A 27,871-nucleotide genomic window follows, 5' to 3' on the forward strand; every position below is an offset into this window, starting at 1 on the left:
TACTAAAATCATAGGGAATTAAGAGAGGATATATCATGGCATGGCTACTAGGGATCATAATTTTGTAGAAGGACACTTTGCCCTTGGACACAAACAGGGGGCCCTGTGATAGGCCCCTGGACCGTCACCCCACCTGTTTTGTCTGTGTTTTTTGGCAAGCCCCACTCACACCCCTGTGTATACAAGTGTTCTTAAACAAATGTAATATTTTGTGAAACAACTCCAGCTTAATATCAGTTTTCCATTTTTTTTTCCAGAAGTTACACCAATTGTAGATTCAACTGCTCCCAGCTTTACATACTGCCCAACTGATATAACTGCCTATGCACCAGAAGGAACCACCAGTACTAGTGTATTTTGGACGACACCAGAAGCAATAGATGACTCAAATAGTGTATCATATACCAGGACACATGAGTCAGGGGCAATATTTTCAGTAGGGGCAACTCCTGTGTTGTATACAGCATATGATCCAACAGGGAATTCAGCATCATGTTTGTTTACTGTGACTGTTTTAGGTAAGGGAATAGTACTCATATGTATAGAAAATAGGATGGAGATTGACTCAGGATCTCAAAGTTGAGATATTGATGCCATCATGTGTGTAGCACTTCATTTTGAACATAGTGTGATAACTGCCTGTAATTACATGTGGGTCTGAAATAGAATGTGGTCATTAAATATCTGACTGAAGGAGCAACTAATCATTGTGTCCTAGGTGGTTTATGAAGCCTCTTGCAAACTGTCTTCAGCATTTTCTGTTAAGTGTACTAAGCCTTGTCCTTGTGTATTTTGCTTCACACACTATAAGGGATGAAATCAAAACTGGACCCGTGGTTGGCCGTCGGTTCGGTCCGGTTTCTATTGGTCTAAACAATGATTTGATCCCTAACAGTTCTTATCACCTTGAGATTTGTAGTGACATCACTGCATGTTTTCAATCGCATAGCCATGAAATGCAAGCGCTTTTTCAGAATCACATGATAATACGATAATAACCCATGCTCTATTCAGGGGTGTGAAATCTCCATGTTAACGTGGAAATATGCATTTAATATCCCAAATATGCATAAATCCATGCATTTCTGTGTTTTTTCAATTTGTCAATCCACATTTTTGGCAATTACTTGCCAGATTCCTTTTTAAAGGATTTTTTGTTATTGTTTTATCCTTGACTGCAGTATAATATAGAAACCCACTGCGCTAAGTAGAAAATATTATACAAACAAGTATTATGATGCTGGAGATGAGAGTATGAAGCATGTGGTACATATCCTGGTATTGTTGCGATTCCTTGTCCGTACTCATTGTGTAATCTGTGTGCTTGGAACTGCACCCATTGGAATTATGTTAAAATGGTGACCTGATGTTTTGCTGTATGAACAGTGTGACACTGGTCCGAAAGATATTTTCAAATCCATCGAAAGTGTAACATGATATGTATACCAAAAGGGAATTTAAGAGAGGATATATCATGGCTTGGTTACTAGGATCATAATTTTGTAGAGCGACATTTTGCCACTGGACTCCAAAAGGAGCCCTATGACGGGCCCCTGGACCCCACCTGTTTTGTCTGTGTTTTTTGGCAGCCCCACTCACACCCCTGTATATAGAAGTGCTCTTAAACATGTTATATATAGAAGTGCTCTTAAACATGTTAAACTGGTGCACATAGGTGCTAGTTAGGGGAGGTGCAACACATGTAATTAGGTCAAATGCATGCATATCATTAAAGGCAATTTCAACAACTCTTCCCATACTTTTGTACAGGAGCCAACCGTTGTTAATCCGTGATGAATCCACACTTTTGCAGTAAGCGTATACGCGAACGCCAGCGCACATCCGCGTTACGTGTGATCGCGTAAAATTCGTCATGTCTTACAAGTTGAATTCAGTATTTTGGAAGTATCGGATAAAGTTTGCCGTTTTTGCCGTGAAACATGATTGAATCCCTAAATCAGAACTCTGCTTGCTAAAGAAAGCTACTATACCTAAATTGGTGAAACAACTCCAGTTTGATAATCAATTTTCCATTTTTTTTCAGAAACTATACCAATTGTAGATTCAACTTCTCCCACGTTCACCTACTGCCCAAATGATATAACAGCCTATGCACCAGAAGGAACCACCAGTACTAGTGTATCCTGGACGACACCAGAAGCAACAGATGACTCTGGTACTATATCATATACCAGGACACATGAGTCAGGGGCGATATTTACAGTAGGGGCAACTCCTGTGTTGTATACAGCATATGATCCAACAGGGAATTCAGCATCATGTTTGTTTACTGTGACTGTTATAGGTAAGGGAACGGTTTTTATATGTATGATGACACAGGACATAGGATGGAGATTGACTCAGGATCTCAAAGTTGTGGGTTTAAACCCATGTGATGCCATCATGTGTGTAGCAGCACCTCTTTATCATGCGTGTAGCACCTGTTTTGTAATGAAATACAGTGTGATGAAATTCCACAATTACACACATCTAAACTGGCACATTGTGTTCATTTAATTTCTGACTGAAGGGGCAATTATCTGAATACATCTTACATATCTTATTGTCTGTAATAAATGCCATGGGCCATTGGGGTGCAATTTTTTGAAAGGGGCATTTATTTTAATAGATTCTATATTAGTTTTCATTGTAGCCTTTTTCTGGTATGGATTTAAACATTAATGTGTTCAATTACAGCAGGTTTATGTCAAAGCAACAATTAGCAATGTGCATAAACAGTCATCACAACATATGTCTTATTTATCATCAGTGAACCAGCGTCCAGTGACAAGCAACTGCCCATCAAGTCAGACCTTATCTGCTGACACTGGTCTGACCACAACAACAGCAACATGGACTGAGCCAACATTTTCAGATGAGCTCGGTAACATTGTACCAACAACTAACATTCAACCAGGAGCAACTTTTCCGCTAGGTACAACAGTTATCTCTTACACAGCTACAGACTTGACTGGTCTAGAAGGACTTTGTACATTTGAAATCATAGTCCAGGGTAAGTAACTAGGTGGCATGAAGTGTAAGATGTTGAATATGTTAATTATAGGTTAATAACTGTGCATCAGTTATTTGGAGGGCATTGTGAAAAATCTAAACATTTTGCCTTTGGAAGTTGAGGAATATATCAAGGGGCTATAGGGATATTCTGAGGTGGAAAGCCAAATGTTTAGATTTTTCACAATGCCCGGCATATAACTGATTAAAAGTTATTACTAGAATTCATAACCGTCACTTTTTAACTTTTCACTTAACCAAATCTCAAGATTTTATTCTCTGAAATTTGGTGAAATAAACAATTTTAATCACTTGAATTTTGCCCTTTTGTATGGTCTAAAACGGACTTACCAATTACAGCGGTGGAAAATCATGCCAAGCTGTGCGTGTGTGAAATGTTCCGGTACAAAGGATGTGCACACGTGGAAGACATTGTACTACTCATTCCCTCGATGCATTGCATGCAGAAGTCATTGGTGGATATCAATAACCTCCTCAATTTGATTGGCACCCATGTATGGTGTTATACAGGAAGGTTATTACAATTCTGACATAATTTATCTTGGGGAAAAGGAAATTTACATAAACTATGTTCTTTAATTTGCAACAATTTTAATTCTTATCTGAAAGCTTACACTTTGCTGCACACAGTTGCAACTACAAGTAGGATGTACCTACATCAAAATAAACAAACATATGATACACATATTAGTTCTAATTTGTAGTTTTCTGTTGTTTACTGTGTACTTATGTGATGTACGATATTTCACAAGTAGTAACCAATGAATGAAGAAAACATGCATTACACACAGAAAACACTGCATTACACACAGAAAACACTGTACTTTTACACATCTCCAGATAAGCACATACTGTAAATCAACCAAATTTACTAGCACAGAGTGAACTCCCTCTGAATGGGGACATTGTTTCATGGATATTACCAAAAGTAAACAATCTAAACAGTATTTGCCCAGCAATTTGCATTCATCAGAATGAAGAGCCACTGTGTTATTTCATTCTATGTATTTGACTTGTTCTTTACAGACACCGAGAAACCACAGATATCTAACTGTCCTTCAGACGTCACATCCATGGCTGCATCTGGGACAACATCTGCTACCGTAACCTGGACAGCTCCAACAGCAACAGACAATGATGCTGTTGCATCACTGGTGTCCAATTATAATAGCCCATCTACCTTTCCGATTGGAGTTCGTAATATTGTGTATGTGGCTTCTGACCCAAGTGGGAATTTTAGACAGTGCATATTCAAGGCCACTGTAACAGGTATATTAATAATGTTGTTTGCTTGCTTGATTCTCTTTTAATGTTATTATTCATTCCTTTTTCTTTTTTTTTGGAACTTTTCATGTTTTCATATTCTATGACAAAAGGAATTAATGGACTTTTTATGAGTTAGATTGGGTCTAAATACAAGTATCTTCCTGCTAAATAAATATATGGCTGAGCTATGTACACAAAAAGTATAGGCCACTCCACAAAAAAACCACCACAAAGGGAAGTACTGGACATACAATTTTCCCAATTTCAATGATTTTATGCAAATATGTTACTATTTTACTTATATTACAACTAATACAATTACCTTAACATCAAATTATCTGGGTATTCATTTAAATATGAATAAATTGCTCCAAATTAGGTTTTTGTCCCATATCTCAAAAACAGAAAATTGTCCATTACTTCCTTCCTTTTGTCGTGGTAGGGCAGTAAAGTTAACATGCTCTCATCAATGTTGCCTGAATCTTACAATCAAAGGGAAGGTTCTATTTCAAAGTATGAAGATAATAAAAAATAAGCAAAATATACAAAATGGAAAGGAGAAAGACTATACAATCAGCATAATGACGACTTGAGTGTTAATGATGCATTGGTAAAGAGATCATCATACCATAATTGTATCTGCTCAATCTCACCTGTCATCATATGTGATGCGATCAAGCAAAATTAGTCAGAACTCGCAAATATTGATTTTGAGGTATAGCCAAACAAAAGAAATATTTCCTTCATATCTTTGGAACTGGTTGTTCAATTTCAATGGGGTTTTCTGCAAAATCCAGCTTTGTAAATGCTTTTTACTATCCTATAAGAAACTGAAAATTTAATTTTTCTGAGTTCCGACTGATTTTGCTTGATCGCATATCAAATATGAGCATGAACACTGAAAAAACTACACTTTATATGAAAGTTGACAAGGTGCACACATTTGCAGTTTTTGAGAATTCTTTTTAATTCTCTACTCTATGTTGTTTACAAAAGGTAGGTTCATAAAAATAAAGTGATGTTAATTGAATGTGTTTTGAATGTTGACAGAGACACAGCTACCAGTATTTGTTAACTTCCCCACTGATCAGACAGTGAATGCTGCCACTGGACAAGCTACAGCAGTTGTGACATGGGCAGAACCATCTGTTACCTATCCATTTCAGCCAGCACCCATTGTGACTTCTAACTATGAACCGGGTGATGTGTTCCCTATCGGTATTACTACAGTAACATACAGAGCGGAGGATAGTCTTGGTGGCGTCACAACAGATGAATTCAATGTCAGGGTTTTAGGTAGGATTATACTTATATCATGTTTTAAAGAAGACACTTTAATGGGTCAAGGATGTATTAATATATAAATTATAAGCCATGTGACCTTCATTAATGTGGCTTAAAGATGACCTCTTACCCTGGTTGCATAACTAGACCAGATGGTGGTGTAGTTGTTACCAAGTATCAAGTAATTTCACCAATTTCAGTATGGTCTTGTTAGGCATATATAATGTTTTTTATTTGTTGTTGTGTCGTGCAGCTCTGCACCATATTTGGGTCAGCTTAGCTGAGCCTGGTACATGGTGTGGGCATTTGTATTCAATCTTTGTTCTTTTGCCTGCTTGTATGCATGTAATTTGCTTGCTGTGTTAATAAAGATTGATTGAACAAACCAACCTTAGCATGGCATATGTAAACAAGATTTGGTAAAATCAGCTTTATAATATATTCTTTAAAGATAAGTCTATTACATGATGACCAAGTCACAATCATGATATTATTCTAATCATTACATCATTGTTTATACATCAGTAAATTCACCATTTCAGAAAATGTAATATCTTTACTTTATTGTAATAAAAAAACCGTATTTCTTATCATCTGCAGATACACAGAATCCAGAGATAACCAGTTGTCCGAATGACATCACATCTTTTGTTGCATCCGGATCATCATCTACCACTGTGACATGGACAGCTCCAACAGCAACAGATAATGATGCAATAACATCACTTGTGTCCAACTATGACAGCCCTGCTACATTTGCTGTTGGAGGTTTCAGTGTTGTATATGTTACAACAGACCCTTCTGGGAATACTGCAGAATGTTCTTTCCAAGTTACCATTATAGGTATGAATATTTTTTTTGTAATAACTCTGTAAAATTCATATTGTTTTTATGACTACATTTTTAAAATATCAAAGTTGTAAATTCACCTTTAGGTTCTTTTCTTGTATAATATCAATAAAATCATCATTTTAATATATTAATATACAATTAGGCCTAATAAACACAGCAATATAACATTTGTGTGTGGGGACATCAAAAGTATGCATGTGAGTCCAGATATGAAAATTGAGTTTTTGGTCATAAATCTAAAACAAGAGCAAGGATGCTGTTAAGTCTCAGAATGGCTCAAATGTTATTCATGATAACTTCATCTGAATATGAGTATATTTAAAGTTTTACATGTATTGCTAAAAATTGGCCTTTGCAGTTGTTTAAACTAGAGGTTATGACACAGGACTGCTTTTATCAGTTGGCCATTGCAGTTTTTTAAACCAGATCGAATTCTGCCTTTTCCCAGTTTCTTTAAAATATGTGAAATATGAACAAAAAATGTTACAAACTTCTCTCTTCCTAAGTAATTAGAATTTGTATCTCGATCACTTTTTGTATCCTTACAGAAACTCAAGCCCCAACCTTTGTGAACTTCCCAGCAGACCAAGTTGTAAATACTTCTCCTGGACAACCCACAGCAATTGTAACATGGACAGTACCATCTGTCACTTATACCTTTGAGCCAGCACCCATAGTGACATCTAACTATGAACCAGGTGATGTGTTCACTCTTGGTGCAACTACAGTAACCTACAGAGCGGAGGATAGTTTTGGTGTGGTCACAACAGATGAATTCATAATCCGAGTGATCGGTAAGGACAATTCTGTTACATTCAAAACTGAATGGCCAGTTTGGTACATGTGTCAAACCGTCATCGTCCTATGGGTCATGGCTGACCTTTTGTGACCCTGTTGAGTCAGCAGCTTCTGTCTTGTCCCAGACGGTGAGCTGCGACGAGAGAAAGATCTGTTGATTGTCTAATTCCATCTGTCCATCTAAGCTTCTGTCTACCTCTTCTACGACTGCCTTCCGTGTGACCTTGCATAATTATCTTCTCAATGTTGTCACCGTCTCGTATAGAAATGTGGCCAGTTTGGTTTCTAACAAATTCATTGGTCTTAAGTTCCTTCCATGATAGCCATGTGTTATTTAAAAAGTGTGCATTTTTTCAGGATACAATAATTTTCAGTTTTTCTTGTTTTTCAAATCTTGTGGAGAAATAGATGAAAATGTTATTTAATAGGCTGATGTAAAAACCATGAAATTAGTAAATTAAACATACATACTTGATAAAAAAGAATAAAGATAAATTCATTGGCTCAGGTGTGAGAGTTCATTCAGCTTTTCAGCTGATTCAAAAAGCTGATTCAGCAATATTGAAATTTTTTTTGATGATCTGCTTTTTTGCATATTCGCTCAAATTTGGAGAGCAGTATTTTCTTTCTGTTTTCATCTTTTTATCATTTTCATATGTATATTGTCGCTCACACCACTGGAGTGGGAAATTTAGAGTTAATGTAATTTGAGTAGTCAGTGATTACTGATTTTACATTTTTTTCCCTTTTCCACAGATGAAGAGAATCCCCAGATAATAAATTGTCCTTCAGATATCACAGTCTATGTAGCTCCTGGTTTAACATCTGCCACAGTGACATGGACGCCGCCTACAGCAACAGATAACGACATGATTGTATCACTAATCTCTAACTATAACACCCCTCGTGAATTTCAAATTGGGTCTAAAGAGGTGGTTTATGTGGCGACGGATCCAGCTGGAAATTTTGATGACTGTACCTTTGTCATCATTGTTACAGGTATGTTGATTTATATTTTACATTAACACACACACAAAGTAAATGAGTTGTATTAAAATGATCTTGGCAAATTTGAGACTCTGCACTTCAGAAGAATGGTTAAGTCACAATGTTCAGTGCAAACTGAAAGATTTCCTATATGATATATGTGTCACAAAATTCATTTAAAAACACTGTATCGTCAGTTTTTCAAGTATTTGGTATGAAAGTAGAGACATCAAGGTATGTGTTTTGAAGGAAGAAAGACAAAATTAAAGAAGTTTTTCCTCCCACCTGTACAAATTTGTATTGGCAACATTCATCTCATTTACTTGTGCTGGTACATATCATATTGTTATGTGTGTTTTACCATGTTACTTTTATAACACATATGCAAATTCAGTTATCAAATACCAAATGTGATATCAATCTTTTTGTTTCTTTTCGATTAAACAAAATCTAGAAAGACAACCTCCAGCTTTTGTCAACTTCCCAAGCGTCAGACTCGCCAATAATTCTCCAGGCTTAGGGACCGGTATTGTGACGTGGACAGAGCCTACCGTATCCTACTCAGGGAATACTGCGCCTACCGTGGTGACAAGTCATCAATCAGGAGATACATTCCCTATCGGTGAAACCACTGTCACCTATACAGCAGTGGATAGCTATGGACTGGTTACAGAACAAGATTTTACTGTCAGAATTATAGGTAGGATCCATGTATTATTTACAAGTTGATCAAAATAGGGGCATTACTTTGACATTAACTCAAATTTGCTTTGTAGAGAGTTGTGAGATTTACATATTTTGTTATAGTGTGTGTTGTATAGACACACATTAAAAATTAATAACAATAGAAAAGGCTTAAAAATATTGGGTTTTTTTAACCCATTTGACCTTAAATATCTGCCAACCAAAATGTTGAATTTTCAATTTCAGCCAGAAACAATGGGGAGGGCAATTTTCTTCCATTATTTGTTATTTTTTTATGTGTTTTTAATTCTCAAATATCGTTTGGCTATTTTCTAAATAGTAATGACTGTAATGCTTGTTTTGGTCGACTTGTCCAGTCAGAATTCGCCAATGGTTCTCCAAATGACTCTCTTCTGCATGTAGTTCCTCTCATAATGAGTATTTTCTATAATAACAAGACCCTTATAGTACGCAAAATGCCAAAACAGCCTCTAAGATACATAGTAAAATAATTTAACCAGTAAATGATATTCAGATAAATGGTGCACCACATATATAGCAAAAACAGCAGCAAGAAAAATAATTACAAACATAGTAAGATTATACCTATTAAATAAACTACACATAAAACAATAAAGAAGAAACAACAATGTAAGTCTCTTCATTGGATCACAGAAATTCTAAAAGCAATTAAGGTATTAAAATGCATGCAAATACAACGTCAGTGGAAATCCTGAGTGAACAAGAAAGTCTTCAGTGACTTCTTAAAACAGTCAATTCACTGTAGAAGTGAAGTAATAATCGGATTACCTACCATAGCAATAGATGAATACAATTTTTAGTAAATCGCTCTATACTACAAGCAGATTGCACTAATCACCTGTGTATGTCTGCAAACATAGATGAATACAATACCGCTCTTTTCAAAATACTAATCTTACAGGTGCGAGTGATCAGCCTTTCTTCGACATCTATGATTCAACACATAGGTACCGCGTGAACGTTTTAGTGCAGGGCATATATTCAAAATTGTATTCATCTATTGCTATGATAGTTAATCCGATTAATTACATCACTTCTACGGCGAATTGACTTGATACTGAAGCTAGACACACACTCGCTCTTCTATACATTACAGTCTTAGCATAAACTCTTGGCACTTTTAATTCTGGACCGAAATAGTTTAATTGAAAAAAGGAAGAACAATAAAAGCTAAGTAGCCAAACCTAACCTTTTCAGCCTGTTGCATCAATCAAATTTTAGGCCAATCAAGACTCCATTTCCTTAATTTATGCATCACATGCTATAAACCATCTAAGTAATGTGAGAGAATTTGTATGTTCAGTTATTGAAAGAGATATAAAGATATTACTTTTGTTACTATTTCTTACTATCACAGATAATGAAGCACCTACCATTGAAAACTGTCCAAGTCCTGTCAGTGCCTATGCTCCAGCCAATAGTGTCAATACAGTAACATGGACAGCACCAACAGCTACAGATAACTCTGGCAGTGTAAATGTGATTAGTAATAATGACTCTGGAGATGAGTTTCCTATTGGGGTGCATCTTGTTACTTACATAGCCATTGATGACTATAATAATCAAGTGTCATGTACCTTTGTTTTGTCGGTGAGAGGTGTGTATGAATTTCTTTCTTTTATGTTTGTAGTTTATTGATTTATTGTATTCATCCGTCTGTCTTTCGGTCCATCCATCCATTCAGCAGCAAAATGAAAACAATTTAGAAAACATCAACAACATCAATTTTGAGCCAAACAATCTAAGCAAACAAAGAAACTGCCTATTTAGCTCCAGTACCTATGTCACCAATGCGCATCACACCGTCAAGTGTGACTGAGATCGATCCTTTTGATGTGTTATGACTACCTGTATGTCATGTACGTACTGTGTTTTATTAAAAACTTTTTTTTCTGGATTTTGTCACAAATACCTAAAGCCTTGATTTTTTTGCAGGATATGATAGTTTATTAAAGTATATTACAATCTTGTAAAAATCAGAAATTTGAAAAATATTGAGGGAACCCTCCAGCAAATGTTACAATATTGCCGTAACTAGGACATAACTGTGCAGAATCAGTTCCCCAGTTTTTGTTTGTGGAAAATTCCATCACAAAAATTGACTGACGGTACCATCTAGGGCAGTTACATCAAATTTCATCAAAGGGGAAAAATGTATTCCGCAGTGGATTTTAAATATATTTGCAAGCTTTGAGACATAATTGTTTTGTTAGCCTTATGAATCTGTTTCAACAAGTTTAAGCAAATTACTCCAAAAATTGTTTTGGTCATTCATCATCCTACAGAGGACACCCCACCACTACTGTCCAACCTGCCACCTTCCACACATTCTGTGCTAAATGATCCAGGGCAACCTGGTGCTGTGGTGACATGGGACCAGCCTACAGCTACAGATGATAGAAGTGTGCCAACGATTACTGCCAGTCATGAAGCCGGAGCAATGTTCCCCATTGGTTCTACCATGGTCAGTATCACAGCTATTGATTCTCAAGGACTAACTGATGTGTACACGTTCCAAGTCAATGTTATTGGTAAGTTTATTTGGTTGATTCTTTTGTATGAAATGGGTTTTTGACCAATTGTTTTATCTCTTTATGAACTATGAATGCAAGAAGAAGTTGAGTAGTTTAGTGATGGTGAAGTAGATAAAGTTCAAAAAGTAGCATTAACATCTATGTGATATATGATCCATGTGGCTGAAGAAATGTAACAAACCACTAAATAAAGGATATTACCAATGTATATCTTCTCTACGGGCATTTGGATAGTCCTTTCACACTTACTAATGCTTGTGCATTAATTATCACGCTAAGGTTACGCTGTGACCTTGCATATTCAGTGAAGGAGCTGCCATGACATGGTTCAGTAAACGATATTAGTGTTACAAATTTGCAATGCATTGTGGGATGCTTTTGGTACTGATGAACTCTGATGGAAAATTGCTTTTTGTGCAAAATATTGTTTAAAATATTTTACTAAAATTACAAAACAAAATATATTTTAGCATTAATTACAATGTTTAAAAACAATTAGTTAAACATTTTAAACAATATCTTATAAAGCGCAAAAGAGTTCAACTGTACCAAAACTGTCCCACAATGCATTGGAAATTTTATGCTGATATTGATTGCTTACCAGCTAACCGGGGTAGCCAATCAGGACCTCACTTTCATATTTAAGTAGCACCCTAGGTGCAGTGCACTAGCTGTTTTACTACAAATGTATGAAACAATTCTGATATATGGTGTTAAAAACAAGCAAATTATATTATTTTACTGTTTCTACAGACAGTGAGGATCCAACCATAAGTGGTTGTGATGATGTAACTGTCACAGCGGATCCAGGCCAAACAACTGTCAGGGCATACTGGACACCACCAACAGCTACCGATAACTCTGGTGAGGTGACAGTCACTGGTAATGCTTCCCCTGGGGATGAATTTTCTATTGGGACTACATCTATTGGATATTTAGCTGTTGATGGGTTTAATAACCAAGCCATGTGTGCTGTTAATATTATAGTCAGGGGTAAGTCTTATATTAATGTGGCTATAGACCTTTTCAAATCAACATTCTTAGTCAGTGGGAGTGGTCTATTTCGTAGAAACATAATCTGATTGGACAATCGCATGATTTCGGGTTCCGTCTATCAGGCCGTAGATGACCCCATGTCATCATGAGTGTTGATAACTTGTAACACGCTTGTATAGGTGCGCGTATGTATCAAGTTGTATGCATAGACTAGCAGTGCGCGCAACAGAATTCGTGAAGTTGTAAAAAAGTTTCGTTCATTTTATAATAAGGGGAGTTTTTATGACGGTAACTTAGTTTTTGCTTAAAAAATAGCTTACAATTATTAAAATAATATTTAACTGACTAAGAATGAGCATAAATGATAGGAATTTTTTGTTTTTTCTATCTACCTATGATAAACGACAGGCAGGTTTTGATCATAGTGGATACCGGCTGCCACTACTCAAAATATTGGACCTGCCTGTCATCTATCACATGGTAGAGGATGGTAAAAACTAAAATTTGTATCATTTATTCTAATTAGATATTTTTGGAAAACCAGGTTGTGTACACCAGGTGCGTATATAAACAATCAAGAAGCACTAGCCTGGATACGCAAAGCACAACTAGCATAAGTGCTGCACCCAGCAGATGTGTGATGACCTGTGATTTTATTATAAATTGTCTCTAAACTTTAATTTGAAAGCGTCTGTGCGGTGTTAGTGTTTTTCTGGCATATAGGAGACATTTTGGAATATTTGATCAGCTTAGCCTATCTTGGGTTGAAGTCCTTCTGATGATAGCTATGTGATTTTTGACAACCAGGGACCTCAAGGGGTCCGGGAAAAGTCCCCAATTAAGCAAACAAAGTTGTGTGAAGAAACAAATGTCAAAATCCATTTTCCCAACATTTGAACTCATTATGCACATACTACTCTCTTCCACAGAATTGGGTTACCCAGTCTTCAGCAACTGCCCATCAGCTATATTTGTTGAAACAGATCCTGGGGAAGATGAAGCCATTGTCAGCTGGGATACAATCATCGCAACAGATGAATTAGGGGGGCCTACAGTAACATCAAACTATGATTCAGGCAGCACATTTAGTGTGGGGACAACTACTGTTATCTATAATGCTATAGATAGTGATGGGCTCTCAGCTACTTGCTCATTTGATGTATCAGTGTCAGGTAAGGCTGCATTATTGCTAAAAATATATTATGGGTATTTTATGATTTATATTATATATGTGACATGATCAAGAGGAATGAGTCGAATATCGCTAATATTGTTTTTGAGATATTGGCAAAAAAGTGTTCAAATTCTTTTTTGTTTTATATTGTTTTCAGTCATTGATAAATTGCTCATAACTCGGTAACCAGATGTCTGATTTTGATGGGGTTTGCATCAAAATGTAGTATTTATAAACTGCCAGAAAATGATGTAAAAAACTTCTAATTGAAAATTGCCGACATGTGACTCATTCCCCTTGATCATGTCACATATTAGAAAAAAAAGTTTTGTTTGAGATTTTATGATATGTTTCAAATTGTTTCTGTCACATCAAATATATTGCATTGTGGGTATTTTTTATATTATATATTAGAAAAACTTGTTTAATTTTGTGTAAGGTTTTATTGTATGTTTCAAATCCCAATTTTTGGCACAAATCCGTTGTAAAAGTAGTTTAAATGAATGTTTGTTCCTGCCATACAACTACTCAAATAATGTTATTGACAGTAAAAAGCTGCGTCGGCAGTGTGATGATGAATACAAAAGTAAAAAGTAGGAAACTACCGTAAAGTATATAAAATTGGGCAAGCTTTCGGCCATAGGCCTTTTTCATAGTCATAGTCATAGTCATGGTCATAGTCATGGCTATGAAAAGGCCTATGGTCGAAAGCTCGCCCAATTTTATATACTTCACGGTAGTTTCCTACTTTTTACTTTTGTAATGTTATTGACGTCAACTTGTGCCATTCTTTTTTTCACATCAGATCTTGAGGATCCAGTTATCATTAACTGTCCATCAGACATATCCCTGCATATAGTAGACTCCAGCAAATCTGCAAGAGTGTGGTGGATGATACCAGTAGCTACAGATAACTTGGGCGATGTGGAGATATCAAGCACCAATACTCCTGGAGATTCGTTTCCTGAGGGGGAGTCTATCGTCCTCTATGTGGCACAAGATAGTGCTCGCAATAGTGTCACATGTTTGTTCTCAGTTCGACTGCTTATACCTTTGAGTAAGATTGATTTAATTTTTATCTAATACTGTTCATCTTTCATTTTTCACATCTTTATTGATGTCGTGCAATCACCTGATTAACATCGAAAACAAGAACACAAACAAAACAAAGTAAACAAAAAAGAAACAAACATGAACAGTAATGTTAGACAATGATTTTGTCATAATTTTTTGCAGTATAAATACAATTAGCTTACCTTATGCAAAGATTGATTATAATTTGCAAAATTCTATGTGTTTTCAGGTACGTTGTCATACAACAGTTCAGTATCTCTAGACAGAATTGGCGGCAATACTATTAGTTCAAATTCTGATGAGGATGTCTTGCAAGAGGAGGTCACAAGTGATGTAAGTATATACATATTGCCAATAATAAACACTATTTCTTAAACCTAACACCTGAATTTGGCTGGTTTGGGTCCAGGGAAGGCATACAGTGTTAAACATTTTTGGAAAATCCAAAATGTTTAAGAGTTAGTGGACACAGGGTTTGTCATGCATGCCTTTCCCTTTATTTTTATTTTTGGAGCATCATGCAGGTGCCATTTAAAAGGCTGATATCATGTTTTTGTATGTTTGTTGGTAGATATACTTTTTGTGTCTATCCTTAACCCTATAATGCCATATAGACTGGTTTGAGGGGCCCATATCCTATGCATCATGTTAGAGTTGAAGGTGCACAGGCTAATCTGCAGTTATTCTAAATGTTTGTGAGATCAAGCAAATCAGTATAAATCTTTACTTCTAAACATTTTTGCCCTTTCTATAGGTTACATTATGCTTAAATTCCAACAAAATACCTGGTACTGGTAGTATATTTTTCTTTAGGCTTCTCTGTTAAAACCACTTGTAGTGACTTATTTGCCTGATCATTATATCACATGTGTATATTCTGTGCATCAAAGCCTCATTGGGCTATTCCAGTTGAAATCCACACTACCCCTGTGGAAGATTTTTGAAATATCTACTACAGGGGGAGTATGTTTTTCAAATGTAATTGGTCAGGGTTATTTATTTTGAAACCCATACTCCCTCTGTATTATGGCTTTTCCTATATCTTCCACAACTGGAGTGAGTATTTCAAATGGAAGTTACCCAATTTATCTATTCTAATCAAAACTCATACTCCCTCTGTGGAAGACTTTAAGCTAAATCTTCCACAGGGGTAGTGTGGATATTAAATGGAATAGCCCATTTGACATAATTTCTAAATGTTTCAACAGCTGGACACATACCTGAGAAGCACCACAATAGGTGACAAATTTGTTGGTGTGGATGACTCAATACTCGCAATAAGTAACTCACTTGGCATTGCTGCCGTGGAATTCACCCTACATATGACACAAGATTCATCATATTCTACAGCTAGGATAGAAGATGCATTTGATGATGATTTGTCCAGCAGTGGAGCATTTACAAGTGGGAATAGAGTAGTACAATCATCTTTCCTTGTTGGTGAGTGGTCAATATATCTGTATAGGGAATTTTGTGTTGTCAGACTAGTGGTGGATCGGACTAACACCATGTACCCATTATTTGTGCCAGAACAAGTATTTCATGGCTCTGAGAAAGAGGATTGACATACATACACATAATTAGAAAGATCTATTTTTATTCAACTACATGATGTGTGATCATTTTAAAGTAAGGCAAAAAAAAAAGGTTTGTTTGCTTGTCCTTGTCCGATCAACCGTGGTCCAACCAAAAATGAAATTTTTCTGAATATTGGAAAATGAATTAAAGTCCTCAGTAGCTCCAACACTAAAGATTATATTGACCATTTGTTTTTGTAGGTCCAGGTGAATGTGGTGATGATCCGTGTGATAGGGGAACTTGTGAACGAGTAGGAAGGAATGACTTCTACTGTTCATGTCCTAGTGGATGGTCTGGTTTCAGATGTAGTAATGGTAAGTCAATCTGTCTGCATGTGAGTGTGTGAGGGATATAAGCATTATCTCTTGCATTGTCATTTAATTTTGTGTTTTACCCGTGTTTTGAATTAAATGTTTGGATGTGTAGGGGTGCGTTTGTAACCGCATTCAAACTGTGGAGGTGCGTATGTTTTGCCACATACCAACTTAGGAGCCTGCTCACAACCATGGATCTCCACAGTTGGAGATAACCTCAAAAACGGGGTCTTTGGGCCATCGAGGGAGGTATACCACCAACCATTTTCTGATTTGAGTGACCTCCACAGTATGGCGTTTGCTGTCAGATTTGTGTGAAAAAATATCCCCAGTTAGAATGTGGGTGTGTGAATCTACCCAGTTGGAATACACACACACCCCCACACTTGGCAGCATTTACAAGTGGGGGTGGGCGTTCGTGTGCATGTATGTAGATGTTTGGAACTTGCAACAATATAAACTATCATAATTAGTAAATGAAAATTTTGAATCAAACTCCACTGAAGTGATTTCCAAGACACTTGCATAATATGAAGTTATGAAAATATGTTTAGCAACTCAACAGGTGGCCTGTGGGCTGGGCTATTCCAGAAAATTTCCACACACCCCCGGCCCCTAAGGATAACCCCAAAAAGCCTCTATACAAACTTTATTTCCATTGGGGGTCCTTTTGGAGGGATTTGGGTGTACAAACAGCCAGGCATTATCCTGATTGGAAATAGCTTGAAGTTCTATTTCATCTACTGCATCTGTCCCACAATTCAAATGCAGTAATGGTGGATATTTTTTTCAAATTTATTGCCACCTGTAGGAGTTGAATCCAGGCCCTCTTGCACCAGAGTCAAAGGCCCAGGGCCACAATGCTCTCATAAAAAACTAAGTTGTAATTGGCCCTCACACATGTGTTTGAAATGTGTTTGGCCCCCTCCCCATGTGAACCTGGAATAAATAAAGTTGAGAGCGTTTGCTATAAATTAAGGAATAAATAATGAAAAGGTGATCAAGGATTGTTGAAACTAGACAAACTTTTTTTCAAATAATGTTTCCTTTCAGATGAGAATGAATGTGAAGAGGATCCATGTGGAGAATTATCAATGTGTTAATTCACAAGGCAGCTATTCATGTATATGCCAGGCAGGATACTATGAAGATATAGATGTCTGTGTCAGTAAGTAGCTCCCACATGTGTTGTACTTGATATTACATTTCATCGGGTGCATTACATAGTGACGAATGTCAAACCCAAGGTGTTTTACATAGTGACGGATGTTGATGGCAAATTTATCAAAAATGGGCATTGGGAAAACATTGAGTAGGTAAATTGTAATTTATGTAATCAAACTTGTTTTGTGAACCTGTTGAAATGATGTTAGAATATGAGAAAATTCTCATAATTTCTGCTGCTGTTTTCATCTCCACTTTCATTTCATAGCACTTTGAGGAAGGTTTAATTAAAAAACATGGCAGCAGTTGTAAGAGGTAGATGACTCAACTTGTTCTGAGAGCAGGGTGCTATATACATGTAAAACTCATTAATATGACATTCTTCTGATCAATATTTTAAATTTCAGGATCAAGGAACTTTGCCAGCTGTTTTGATCTAGAACGTGTCAATGGTGACATTGTCCTGTACGAGAATGATTTGTCAGATGCGAGGACATCTAGATACCAACAATTGGCTACTCAAGTCAAAGCTGCTGTGAGTATTATCAATGGGTTGGATTTGTACAGATAGATTACATTTGTTTGATGTGGGGATAAGGTAGGTTTTGCTGTGATTATGCAAACAACGCAATCAAGCAAAACATAATGAAAACATAATTCACTATTAACCCTAACACACAACCCTAACAACCCGAACCTTAGAGCCCCTGCATGCCAAGCACACGATCACCGACCGGTAGCCACACAGGTTACGCTGCCCGGGCATTTAGCACTTAGGGTGATTGCGTCATCGTATACCCTGGGATTCACCTATGCGCAGTGGTTTTCATTGTGGTATTTATGGGTGTTAGGGTTAATGCTGTCTTATCCATTGTATATCTCCACATCAAACAATGACAACCAAGTGAACAAATAATATACAGATAGCAACCAAAGTATCAAGTAGATATAGTGTCCTTCTTCTGAGACATTTGATATAGTTTTCTGAATTCCACTTCCCCAGGCAAACCAAAACAAAGAACCTCCATTGGAGAAGTGTATGATTAATAAGATGTTCAAAGAGTGCTATATGGGTGTACCAGCTTTTAAGCATCTTTATAATTTGGAGATTGATTAAGTGACCCTATCACAAGATGCATGTCCAACATGCTGTCAAAACATTTGTCTCTTTCAGATTGATAGTGTGTACTCCGACATGACTGATTTCTTTGAATCATCTATTATAAGCTTCACTCCAGGGTCAAATATCCAAGTGTGTTACCAAGTTCATTTCCATGGTGATAGTTTTATTACTGAAGAATCGGTACTAGATGAGATAATAGATGATGTAGCGAATGATGGTGAAATAACGGATACTAATATGTACCTGAAGAAAGCATCATTAGAACAAACACAAGGTATTTATGGATGTGACTGAGGTGGTACCATGGTGTCAGTAATAATAGTTTTGGATTTGTGGGATTAAATATGCTAAAAAATTATAATTAAAGCCATTATGTAGTATCATTTCCTTCAAATTCTTATTTTGTTAATATTTTTGCAAAACACTGAAATAATATTAGTAATTAATGTCAGGAAAGGTTCATATCCATTTAAATGTAAAGTGAAAGATACCCCACATGTTATTTGGTTATTTAACATGGAGTTCTTTGGGGTACTCAATGTCGAATTACGACATTATGTTCGAAATTGCGCTGTTGATCTGTTGGAACATGTATAAACATTATAAATATGCCAAACAAATCAGGTTTGAAAAAAAATTAAGCAATTTCAATAAGCTCATACATAAATCGATTTAAGGGTACATGGTGTATTGTTGGTCGAAGCAGCCAAAAAATTGATTTTCATTATCTTAATCAATATATTACTGAAAAATAACACTTTGATGTTTTGCAATAGTTTATGCTACAAATCATATACTTTGAAAAGTTGTTTGATTTATTGTTGTTAATGAAGTTATGTACATTTTACAAAAGTGTTGTTGTTTTAGCCCTCTTTACAACATAACACAAGAACCATGGATTGGCGGGATGATCAATGAGGCAATAGTTTTGCAATGAATTTATGGATGGATGATCAATGAGGCAATAGTGTTATAGTGAATTTATGGATGGATGATCAATGAGGCAGTATTGTTGTAGTGAATTTATGGATGGATGATCAATGAGGCAATAGTGTTGTAGTGAATTTATGGATGGATGATCAATGAGGCAATTGTGTTGTAGTGAATTTATGGATGGATGATCAATGAGGCAGTAGTGTTGCAATGAATTTATGGATGGATGATCAATGAGGCAATAGTGTTGCTGTGAATTTATAAACATCTCAAAAGAAATAAGTCCCCCTCTGAACATGTCGTCATAACATTGTAAGGTTTCGTTTTGTACCAACAAAACTAACTTTGAAATAATTATATGACTGTTTACTAAGTGCTGTGTGAAAATGAGAGATTTCCATGACTTCAGGGCTGAAGGAGCCTAAATTGAAGACAAAAAGTGCCCTTTCCAAAAGTCACAAAGTAGGCCTATGCTTGTTAACTGCAAGGCGTATTGGGACAAGGAATGGAACTGACCATCTTACAACTCACTGTGCTGAACTCTGCACTAAGGGGATTTGCATGGCTGAATGGTCAAGAATCGATACACATTACAGTGAATGTTCACTTGGTGAGGATTTTAAACTGCACTCAAACATATGGGGTTTTCCATTAGTAACAAGCCATGAATCAACTTTTGTGACAAGCATAGGCCTACTTTGTGACTTTTGAAAAGGGCAGTTTTTGCCTTCAATTTAGGCTCATTCAGCCCTGAAGTCATGGAAATCTCTCATTTTCACACAGCACTTAGTAAACAGTCATATAATTATTTCAAAGTTAGTTTTCTTGGTACAAAATGAAACCTTACGATGTTATGACGACATGTTCAGAGGGGGACTTATTTCTTTTGAGGTGTTTAGATGGATGATCAATGAGGCAATAGTGTTGTAGTAAATTTATGGATGGGTGATCAATGAGGCAATAGTGTTATAGTGAATTTATAGATGGATGACCAATGAGGCAGTAGTGTTGTAGTGAATTTATGGATGGATGATCAATGAGGCAATAGTGTTGCAATGACTTTATGGATGGATGATCATTGATCAATGAGGCAATAGTGTTGCAATGAATTTATGAATGGATGATCAATGAGGCAATAGTGTTGTAGTGAATGTATGGATGGATGATCAATGAGGCAATAGTGTTGTAGTGAATTTATGGATGGATGATCAATGAGGCAATAGTGTTGCAATGAATTTATGGATGGATGATCAATGAGGCAGTAGTGTTGCAATGAATTTATGGATGGATGATCAATGAGGCAATAGTGTTGCAATGAATTTATGGATGGATGATCAATGAGGCAGTAGTGTTGCAATGAATTTACGGATGATTGATCAATGAGGCAATAGTGTTGCAATGAATTTACGGATGGATGATCAATGAGGCAGTAGTGTTGCAATGAATTTATGGATGGATGATCAATGAGGCAATAGTGTTGCAATGAATTTATGGATGGATGATCAATGAGGCAGTAGTGTTGCAATGAATTTATGGATGGATGATCAATGAGGCAGTAGTGTTGCAATGAATTTACGGATGATTGATCAATGAGGCAATAGTGTTGCAATGAATTTACGGATGGATGATCAATGAGGCAGTAGTGTTGCAATGAATTTATGGATGGATGATCAATGAGGCAATAGTGTTGCAATGAATTTATGGATGGATGATCAATGAGGCAGTAGTGTTGCAATGAATTTATGGATGGATGATCAATGAGGCAATAGTGTTGCAATGTATTTACGGATGGATGATCAATGAGGCAGTAGTGTTGCAATGAATTTATGGATGGATGATCAATGAGGCAATAGTGTTGCAATGAATTTATGGATGGATGATCAATGAGGCAATAGTGTTGTAGTGAATGTATGGATGGATGATCAATGAGGCAATAGTGTTGCAATGAATTTATGGATGGATGATCAATGAGGCAATAGTGTTCCAATGAATTTATGGATGGATGATCAATGAGGCAGTAGTGTTGTAGTGAATTTATGGATGGATGATCAATGAGGCAATAGTGTTGTAGTGAATTTATGGATGGGTGATCAATGAGGCAATAGTGTTGTAGTGAATTTATGGATGGATGATCAATGAGGCAGTAGTGTTGTAGTGACTTTATGGATGGATGATCAATGAGGCAGTAGTGTTGTAGTGAATTTATGGATGGATGACCAATGAGGCAGTAGTGTTGTAATGAATTTATGGATGGGTGATCAACGAGGCGAAAGTGTTGTAGTGAATTTATGGATGGTGATCAATGAGGCGATAGTGTTGTGAATTTATGGATGGGTGATCAATGAGGCAATAGTGTTGTAGTGAATTTATGGATGGATGATCAATGAGGCATTGCAGTGAATTTATGGATGGATGATCAATGAGGCAGTAGTGTTGTAGTGAATTTATGGATGGATGATCAATGAGGCAATAGTGTTGTAGTGAATTTATGGATGTATGATCAAGGACCTACAAAACTATATCTGTGATATTTGATCAAAAAAATTCTTTTTCACAATCGCTATGAAATGATTAATTAAATTTTTGCCAAAGTTCACTACCATTCGCAAGATGCTGTAAACTACCAAATCGCAACAGTTTAAAATAGTTGCTAATCTTAACATTGTTCAAAATATAGCATGTATGAATATTATGTTGAAAAAAAAATAGCAGGAAAGCTATATTATGTCAAGCATTGGTGTTGGTGATGTAAATTTTTTTGCAATAGTGTTGCAATGAATTTATGGATGGATGATCAATGAGGCAGTAGTGTTGCAATGAATTTATGGATGGATGATCAATGAGGCAATAGTGTTGCAATGAATTTATGGATGGATGATCAATGAGGCAGTAGTGTTGCAATGAATTTACGGATGATTGATCAATGAGGCAATAGTGTTGCAATGAATTTACGGATGGATGATCAATGAGGCAGTAGTGTTGCAATGAATTTATGGATGGATGATCAATGAGGCAATAGTGTTGCAATGAATTTATGGATGGATGATCAATGAGGCAGTAGTGTTGCAATGAATTTATGGATGGATGATCAATGAGGCAGTAGTGTTGCAATGAATTTACGGATGATTGATCAATGAGGCAATAGTGTTGCAATGAATTTACGGATGGATGATCAATGAGGCAGTAGTGTTGCAATGAATTTATGGATGGATGATCAATGAGGCAATAGTGTTGCAATGAATTTATGGATGGATGATCAATGAGGCAGTAGTGTTGCAATGAATTTATGGATGGATGATCAATGAGGCAATAGTGTTGCAATGTATTTACGGATGGATGATCAATGAGGCAGTAGTGTTGCAATGAATTTATGGATGGATGATCAATGAGGCAATAGTGTTGCAATGAATTTATGGATGGATGATCAATGAGGCAATAGTGTTGTAGTGAATGTATGGATGGATGATCAATGAGGCAATAGTGTTGCAATGAATTTATGGATGGATGATCAATGAGGCAATAGTGTTCCAATGAATTTATGGATGGATGATCAATGAGGCAGTAGTGTTGTAGTGAATTTATGGATGGATGATCAATGAGGCAATAGTGTTGTAGTGAATTTATGGATGGGTGATCAATGAGGCAATAGTGTTGTAGTGAATTTATGGATGGATGATCAATGAGGCAGTAGTGTTGTAGTGACTTTATGGATGGATGATCAATGAGGCAGTAGTGTTGTAGTGACTTTATGGATGGATGACCAATGAGGCAGTAGTGTTGTAATGAATTTATGGATGGGTGATCAACGAGGCGAAAGTGTTGTAGTGAATTTATGGATGGTGATCAATGAGGCGATAGTGTTGTGAATTTATGGATGGGTGATCAATGAGGCAATAGTGTTGTAGTGAATTTATGGATGGATGATCAATGAGGCATTGCAGTGAATTTATGGATGGATGATCAATGAGGCAGTAGTGTTGTAGTGAATTTATGGATGGATGATCAATGAGGCAATAGTGTTGTAGTGAATTTATGGATGTATGATCAAGGACCTACAAAACTATATCTGTGATATTTGATCAAAAAAATTCTTTTTCACAATCGCTATGAAATGATTAATTAAATTTTTGCCAAAGTTCACTACCATTCGCAAGATGCTGTAAACTACCAAATCGCAACAGTTTAAAATAGTTGCTAATCTTAACATTGTTCAAAATATAGCATGTATGAATATTATGTTGAAAAAAAAATAGCAGGAAAGCTATATTATGTCAAGCATTGGTGTTGGTGATGTAAATTTTTTTGAATTCATCTCATGTTAGATTATTTCATGATCATTTCTGGTTCTTGTTACAGAGGTATGCCCATTGAACTACTGTGATAATGATGGTAACTGCTACCTGGATACCATAGCTGTCATCAACAAGGAAGCACTTGTTAGTTCATGCGAGTAAGTAATGTTACATCCCTATAGATGAGTTGACTTCTGACGTCAATGCCTGGCAGTATGCGCATGCATCATCACAATTTTCTTTGTTTTTTGCCTGGCAGTATGCCCGCGCATCATATTTTGTTCAGGGCTCGTGTTTTTAAAACTCCCGCCACATCACAATGAGGCTATTGAACAGTGCAGTGATTGCACGGGGTTCACTCAAGCATATCAATATACCAGTCCCTTGCCTTTGTAGAACATTAAGGTCAACTCATCTATAGTTTAATGTTTTCAAGCAAAACCCTTTTTCCATGAATTCATTTCACCTGATTGTTTAAAACAATTTGTTTTAATGTTTATTTCTACTTGATTCCCTCCCACACAGCTGCAGAAATGGCTTCACTGGCTTGACTTGTTCTGAAGTGACAGTATTCACCACATTTGTTATCATTATCATCACCGTCGTTGGCATCTTCATCTTCATCTTACTCCTGGTGTGTTTTGTCTGCTGTCTACTCACCATGAGAGAGAATGAGAAGAAATCAAAGTTTGTTTCTCATAGGGACTTGCAGGTGCCTAGTATTAATATAGAGAATGTAGATGATTCACGTGTACATGTGGTGGATAGTGGACCAGTCAATCCTAATGTGGATGGAGTGGAATTGGGAAGGATTAATCAGTCACCCAGGTAAGTCCTGTCACTACCTGACACTGACTAAAGATGTATATAGGAACATGAGGTGTAACATAATAATTGGTATCATTCAATCAATCAATCAATCAAATACACTATGAGATCCTTCTAAATCGTAGCAATGTATAATAAACTTGTGGTCATTTCAAGTGAACCCAAAATGAAGAGGCATGTGTTTACATTGCAAAGTGATGAGTACCAATCAATTGGACACACAAGCCAAGACCCTATAGGGTAATGCAGTGTTAGCATGTAAAATCCAAATTTACTAGGACACTGCAAGCTAGGCCAAATGCATTTCAAAGACTCACTCAACCCTACCAAAAAGAGCATTCCCAGGATTTAGAGGTCACAGAGCATACATTGGTACAGTGTAATTAAAGGTCATGAATCATAATCATATGACATTGCCTCTCATGGCTTCACTATATAAATAATATAAATATGACATGGTCCAAATGGAGTATGAGGTAGCTGTTTCTAGCACGCATCTATGTGGCATCTTTAAGCACATGCATGTGTACGCCACTGCTTTGTGCGAATGCTAGCAATTTGAAGCTGCGCCTGATTAAATGCGCACTGACATCACTGCCACATCAGGGTGAAAAAATCTATTCACTATTTCCAGCAATGGTCATAAGCCTTTTTGAAATATGGCGGGCACAAAAGGAGAGGGCGTACTTTGAAGTGAGTAATCTTTTGTATGCTTCTCAGCCGGACAAAAGATTACTCACTTCAAAGTACGCCCTCTCCTTTTGTGCCCACCATATTTCAAAAAGGCTTATGGAAGTGCCCTATATCCTTTTCATAAACTCAAAGATTAATTGGAATGATGGTTGATATTTCTTAGGGAGTTTGCTCCCTCACTGGACCTGCAAGCCATTTTACATGTTTGCATGTAGAACTTAACTTTACCTTTTGTATTTCATATCAAGAAATATTTACTATATTGAAATATTAACATACATATTTTACTGTTTTATTTCCTCCTAAACTAACATTGGTAAGTATCAATACTCTCTGTGCTCTGTGATGTATGTTAATAGCTACTTGTAGAACTGTAACATGTGAACTTCACAGATCAAAGGAGGGTTTCTGTTGTAGATGATTTGCTCATATAAGCCAGTCTTGGGCGATTGTTAAAAACAATTGATTATCACAATTAAAAAAAACACAATTGAATTCTTTACCGACATTGTTCAAAGAATTTATAAAACTTGATCACCATTAAAATTTGCTGATAATGTCCTTAGGCAAATTTATAGCCGAGATTTAATTTATTAATGTAGATATTCCAAAAATCTACAAACATTCATGTCCACATGTATATTTTGCAGTGGCATACACTATCCCATTGTTTGTGAATCAAATGTTGGCAATCATTTCCAAGAAATAACATCCTAATCAAATTATGGCAATTTCTACAATTGGTGGCGCACTAACAGTGTCCTCGACAGGTGTGTTCTGGACAATCGCTGCAAACAATGTGGTTTTAAACACATTGAAGAGTCTGGATACTTGTGATACGATGTTTGATATAAAATTGGATCGATTGAGCCCATGTTTATTGGTCGAGCTATGAGTTTTAAAATATTGGATGAGACGTAGTCAAGTCCAATATTTTAAAACTCATAACATGATTCAATAAACACTAGACATAAAGCATCAATTTTATCATTATTATGTTTTGGATCCAATATTTTCACACACTTGGATTCATCAAAACATAATAAAAGCAAACCATTGGGTACTCAATTAAAAAAGTTGGTTATTTTTGACTCTGATGTAAGCAAGAGTCACGTTCATCAAGTAACATATAGAGTAGAATGAGAAGAAAGAGAGCAGCAGACAAGAGATAGTAGGTCATTAGTGATATCACAAGGCAGTAAATAGAGTTCATGCAGATTTGATGACATGTTACATGTCCCACCATCACCAGACTGCATCAAAACATCTGTAGTTTTTCTTAACCTTTAACCATTGATTTAGATTTCATATTCACAGCTTTTAGCTTTACACTAATTTGTGTAGTTTTAAAATGAACTTTTTTCTATCTTTAGTCTTTAATGGGAGATTCTGGTTGAAATCCATACACCCTGTATGGAAGACATGACCTTAATCTTCCACACAGGGAGTGTGAATTTCGAATGGGGTTACCAGAATGTTCCATTTGAAATCGACACCCCATATGTGGGAAATTAATGTCATGTCTTCTGTTGGGGGAATATTGATTTCAACTGGAATAGCCTAATCATCACTTAACTTTGATGTGTACACGTATGGCATTGATTATTACTCTCAAATCCAATTTTCTGTCATTTTCTAGAGAGCTGCAATTTGAAAAATTTTATAGAAAAGAGATAACTTATTGAAGCAGTCAAAAGGAAAGAATAGTAAAAAGGGAATATGTGTCAGAATAAAGTGCAAATATACATGCAGCACTTTATAAGACTAATTGTGCCATTAGAATACATTGTTTTACTGTATATAAGAGGCATGGTTTCTTAGTATTTGTGGAATGTCATTTGTAAATGTATGCAATTAGCACTGTTATTCTGATGGTAATAAATCCTCACCTTCTTCACAGCATTGAGTTATAGGAACATCGTAGATGTCATTTCTGTTTGTATCAATCAAATTAGTGTTGTTTGACTGTTTGAATACCTGTATTTGCTACTTTAGTTGATTCCTATGTTTTAACACTTTTTTATGTATTTTGCATTGTTATTCAAATTTCACATTGCACATGATTACAGGTTAATGATTGAATAGGATTTTGTTGTAATCCAAATGAAAAAAATCAATGCATGCACCCTTTCATTTTTTACCAGAACAATGCATGACTTGGAAGAGGGAATACATTGTGATAGGAAAAAATTAAAGGGCAAATGCATTAATGTTTGTCATTT

General features: G+C 36.2%; 1 protein-coding gene across 6 annotated transcripts in view; it reads left to right on the forward strand.

Annotated features, from left to right (window-relative positions):
• LOC140153397 (hyalin-like) overlaps positions 1-18,314 on the forward strand; it is a 43,147-nt gene extending 24,833 nt beyond the window's left edge. For 3 of the 6 annotated variants that reach the window (XM_072176142.1, XM_072176140.1, XM_072176145.1), the window contains 19 exons: positions 258-518; positions 2,045-2,305; positions 2,771-3,013; positions 4,060-4,302; positions 5,350-5,595; positions 6,184-6,426; positions 6,984-7,229; positions 7,990-8,232; positions 8,675-8,920; positions 10,304-10,543; positions 11,232-11,477; positions 12,234-12,473; positions 13,406-13,648; positions 14,456-14,707; positions 14,954-15,057; positions 15,933-16,164; positions 16,503-16,616; positions 17,670-17,784; positions 18,188-18,314. In XM_072176142.1, coding sequence (XP_072032243.1) covers positions 258-518; positions 2,045-2,305; positions 2,771-3,013; positions 4,060-4,302; positions 5,350-5,595; positions 6,184-6,426; positions 6,984-7,229; positions 7,990-8,232; positions 8,675-8,920; positions 10,304-10,543; positions 11,232-11,477; positions 12,234-12,473; positions 13,406-13,648; positions 14,456-14,707; positions 14,954-15,057; positions 15,933-16,164; positions 16,503-16,616; positions 17,670-17,719 — 3,953 coding nt within the window. In that variant the 3' untranslated portion in view covers positions 17,720-17,784; positions 18,188-18,314. The remainder of the gene's footprint in view (positions 1-257; positions 519-2,044; positions 2,306-2,770; positions 3,014-4,059; positions 4,303-5,349; positions 5,596-6,183; positions 6,427-6,983; positions 7,230-7,989; positions 8,233-8,674; positions 8,921-10,303; positions 10,544-11,231; positions 11,478-12,233; positions 12,474-13,405; positions 13,649-14,455; positions 14,708-14,953; positions 15,058-15,932; positions 16,165-16,502; positions 16,617-17,669; positions 17,785-18,187) is intronic. The other 3 variants (XM_072176141.1, XM_072176144.1, XM_072176146.1) reach the window with 3 other exon arrangements.
• The last annotated feature ends 9,557 nt before the right edge of the window (positions 18,315-27,871 follow it).

The sequence above is a fragment of the Amphiura filiformis genome, chromosome 5 (genome assembly GCF_039555335.1).
Source record: "Amphiura filiformis chromosome 5, Afil_fr2py, whole genome shotgun sequence".
NCBI classification, from domain to species: Eukaryota; Metazoa; Echinodermata; class Ophiuroidea; order Amphilepidida; family Amphiuridae; genus Amphiura; species Amphiura filiformis.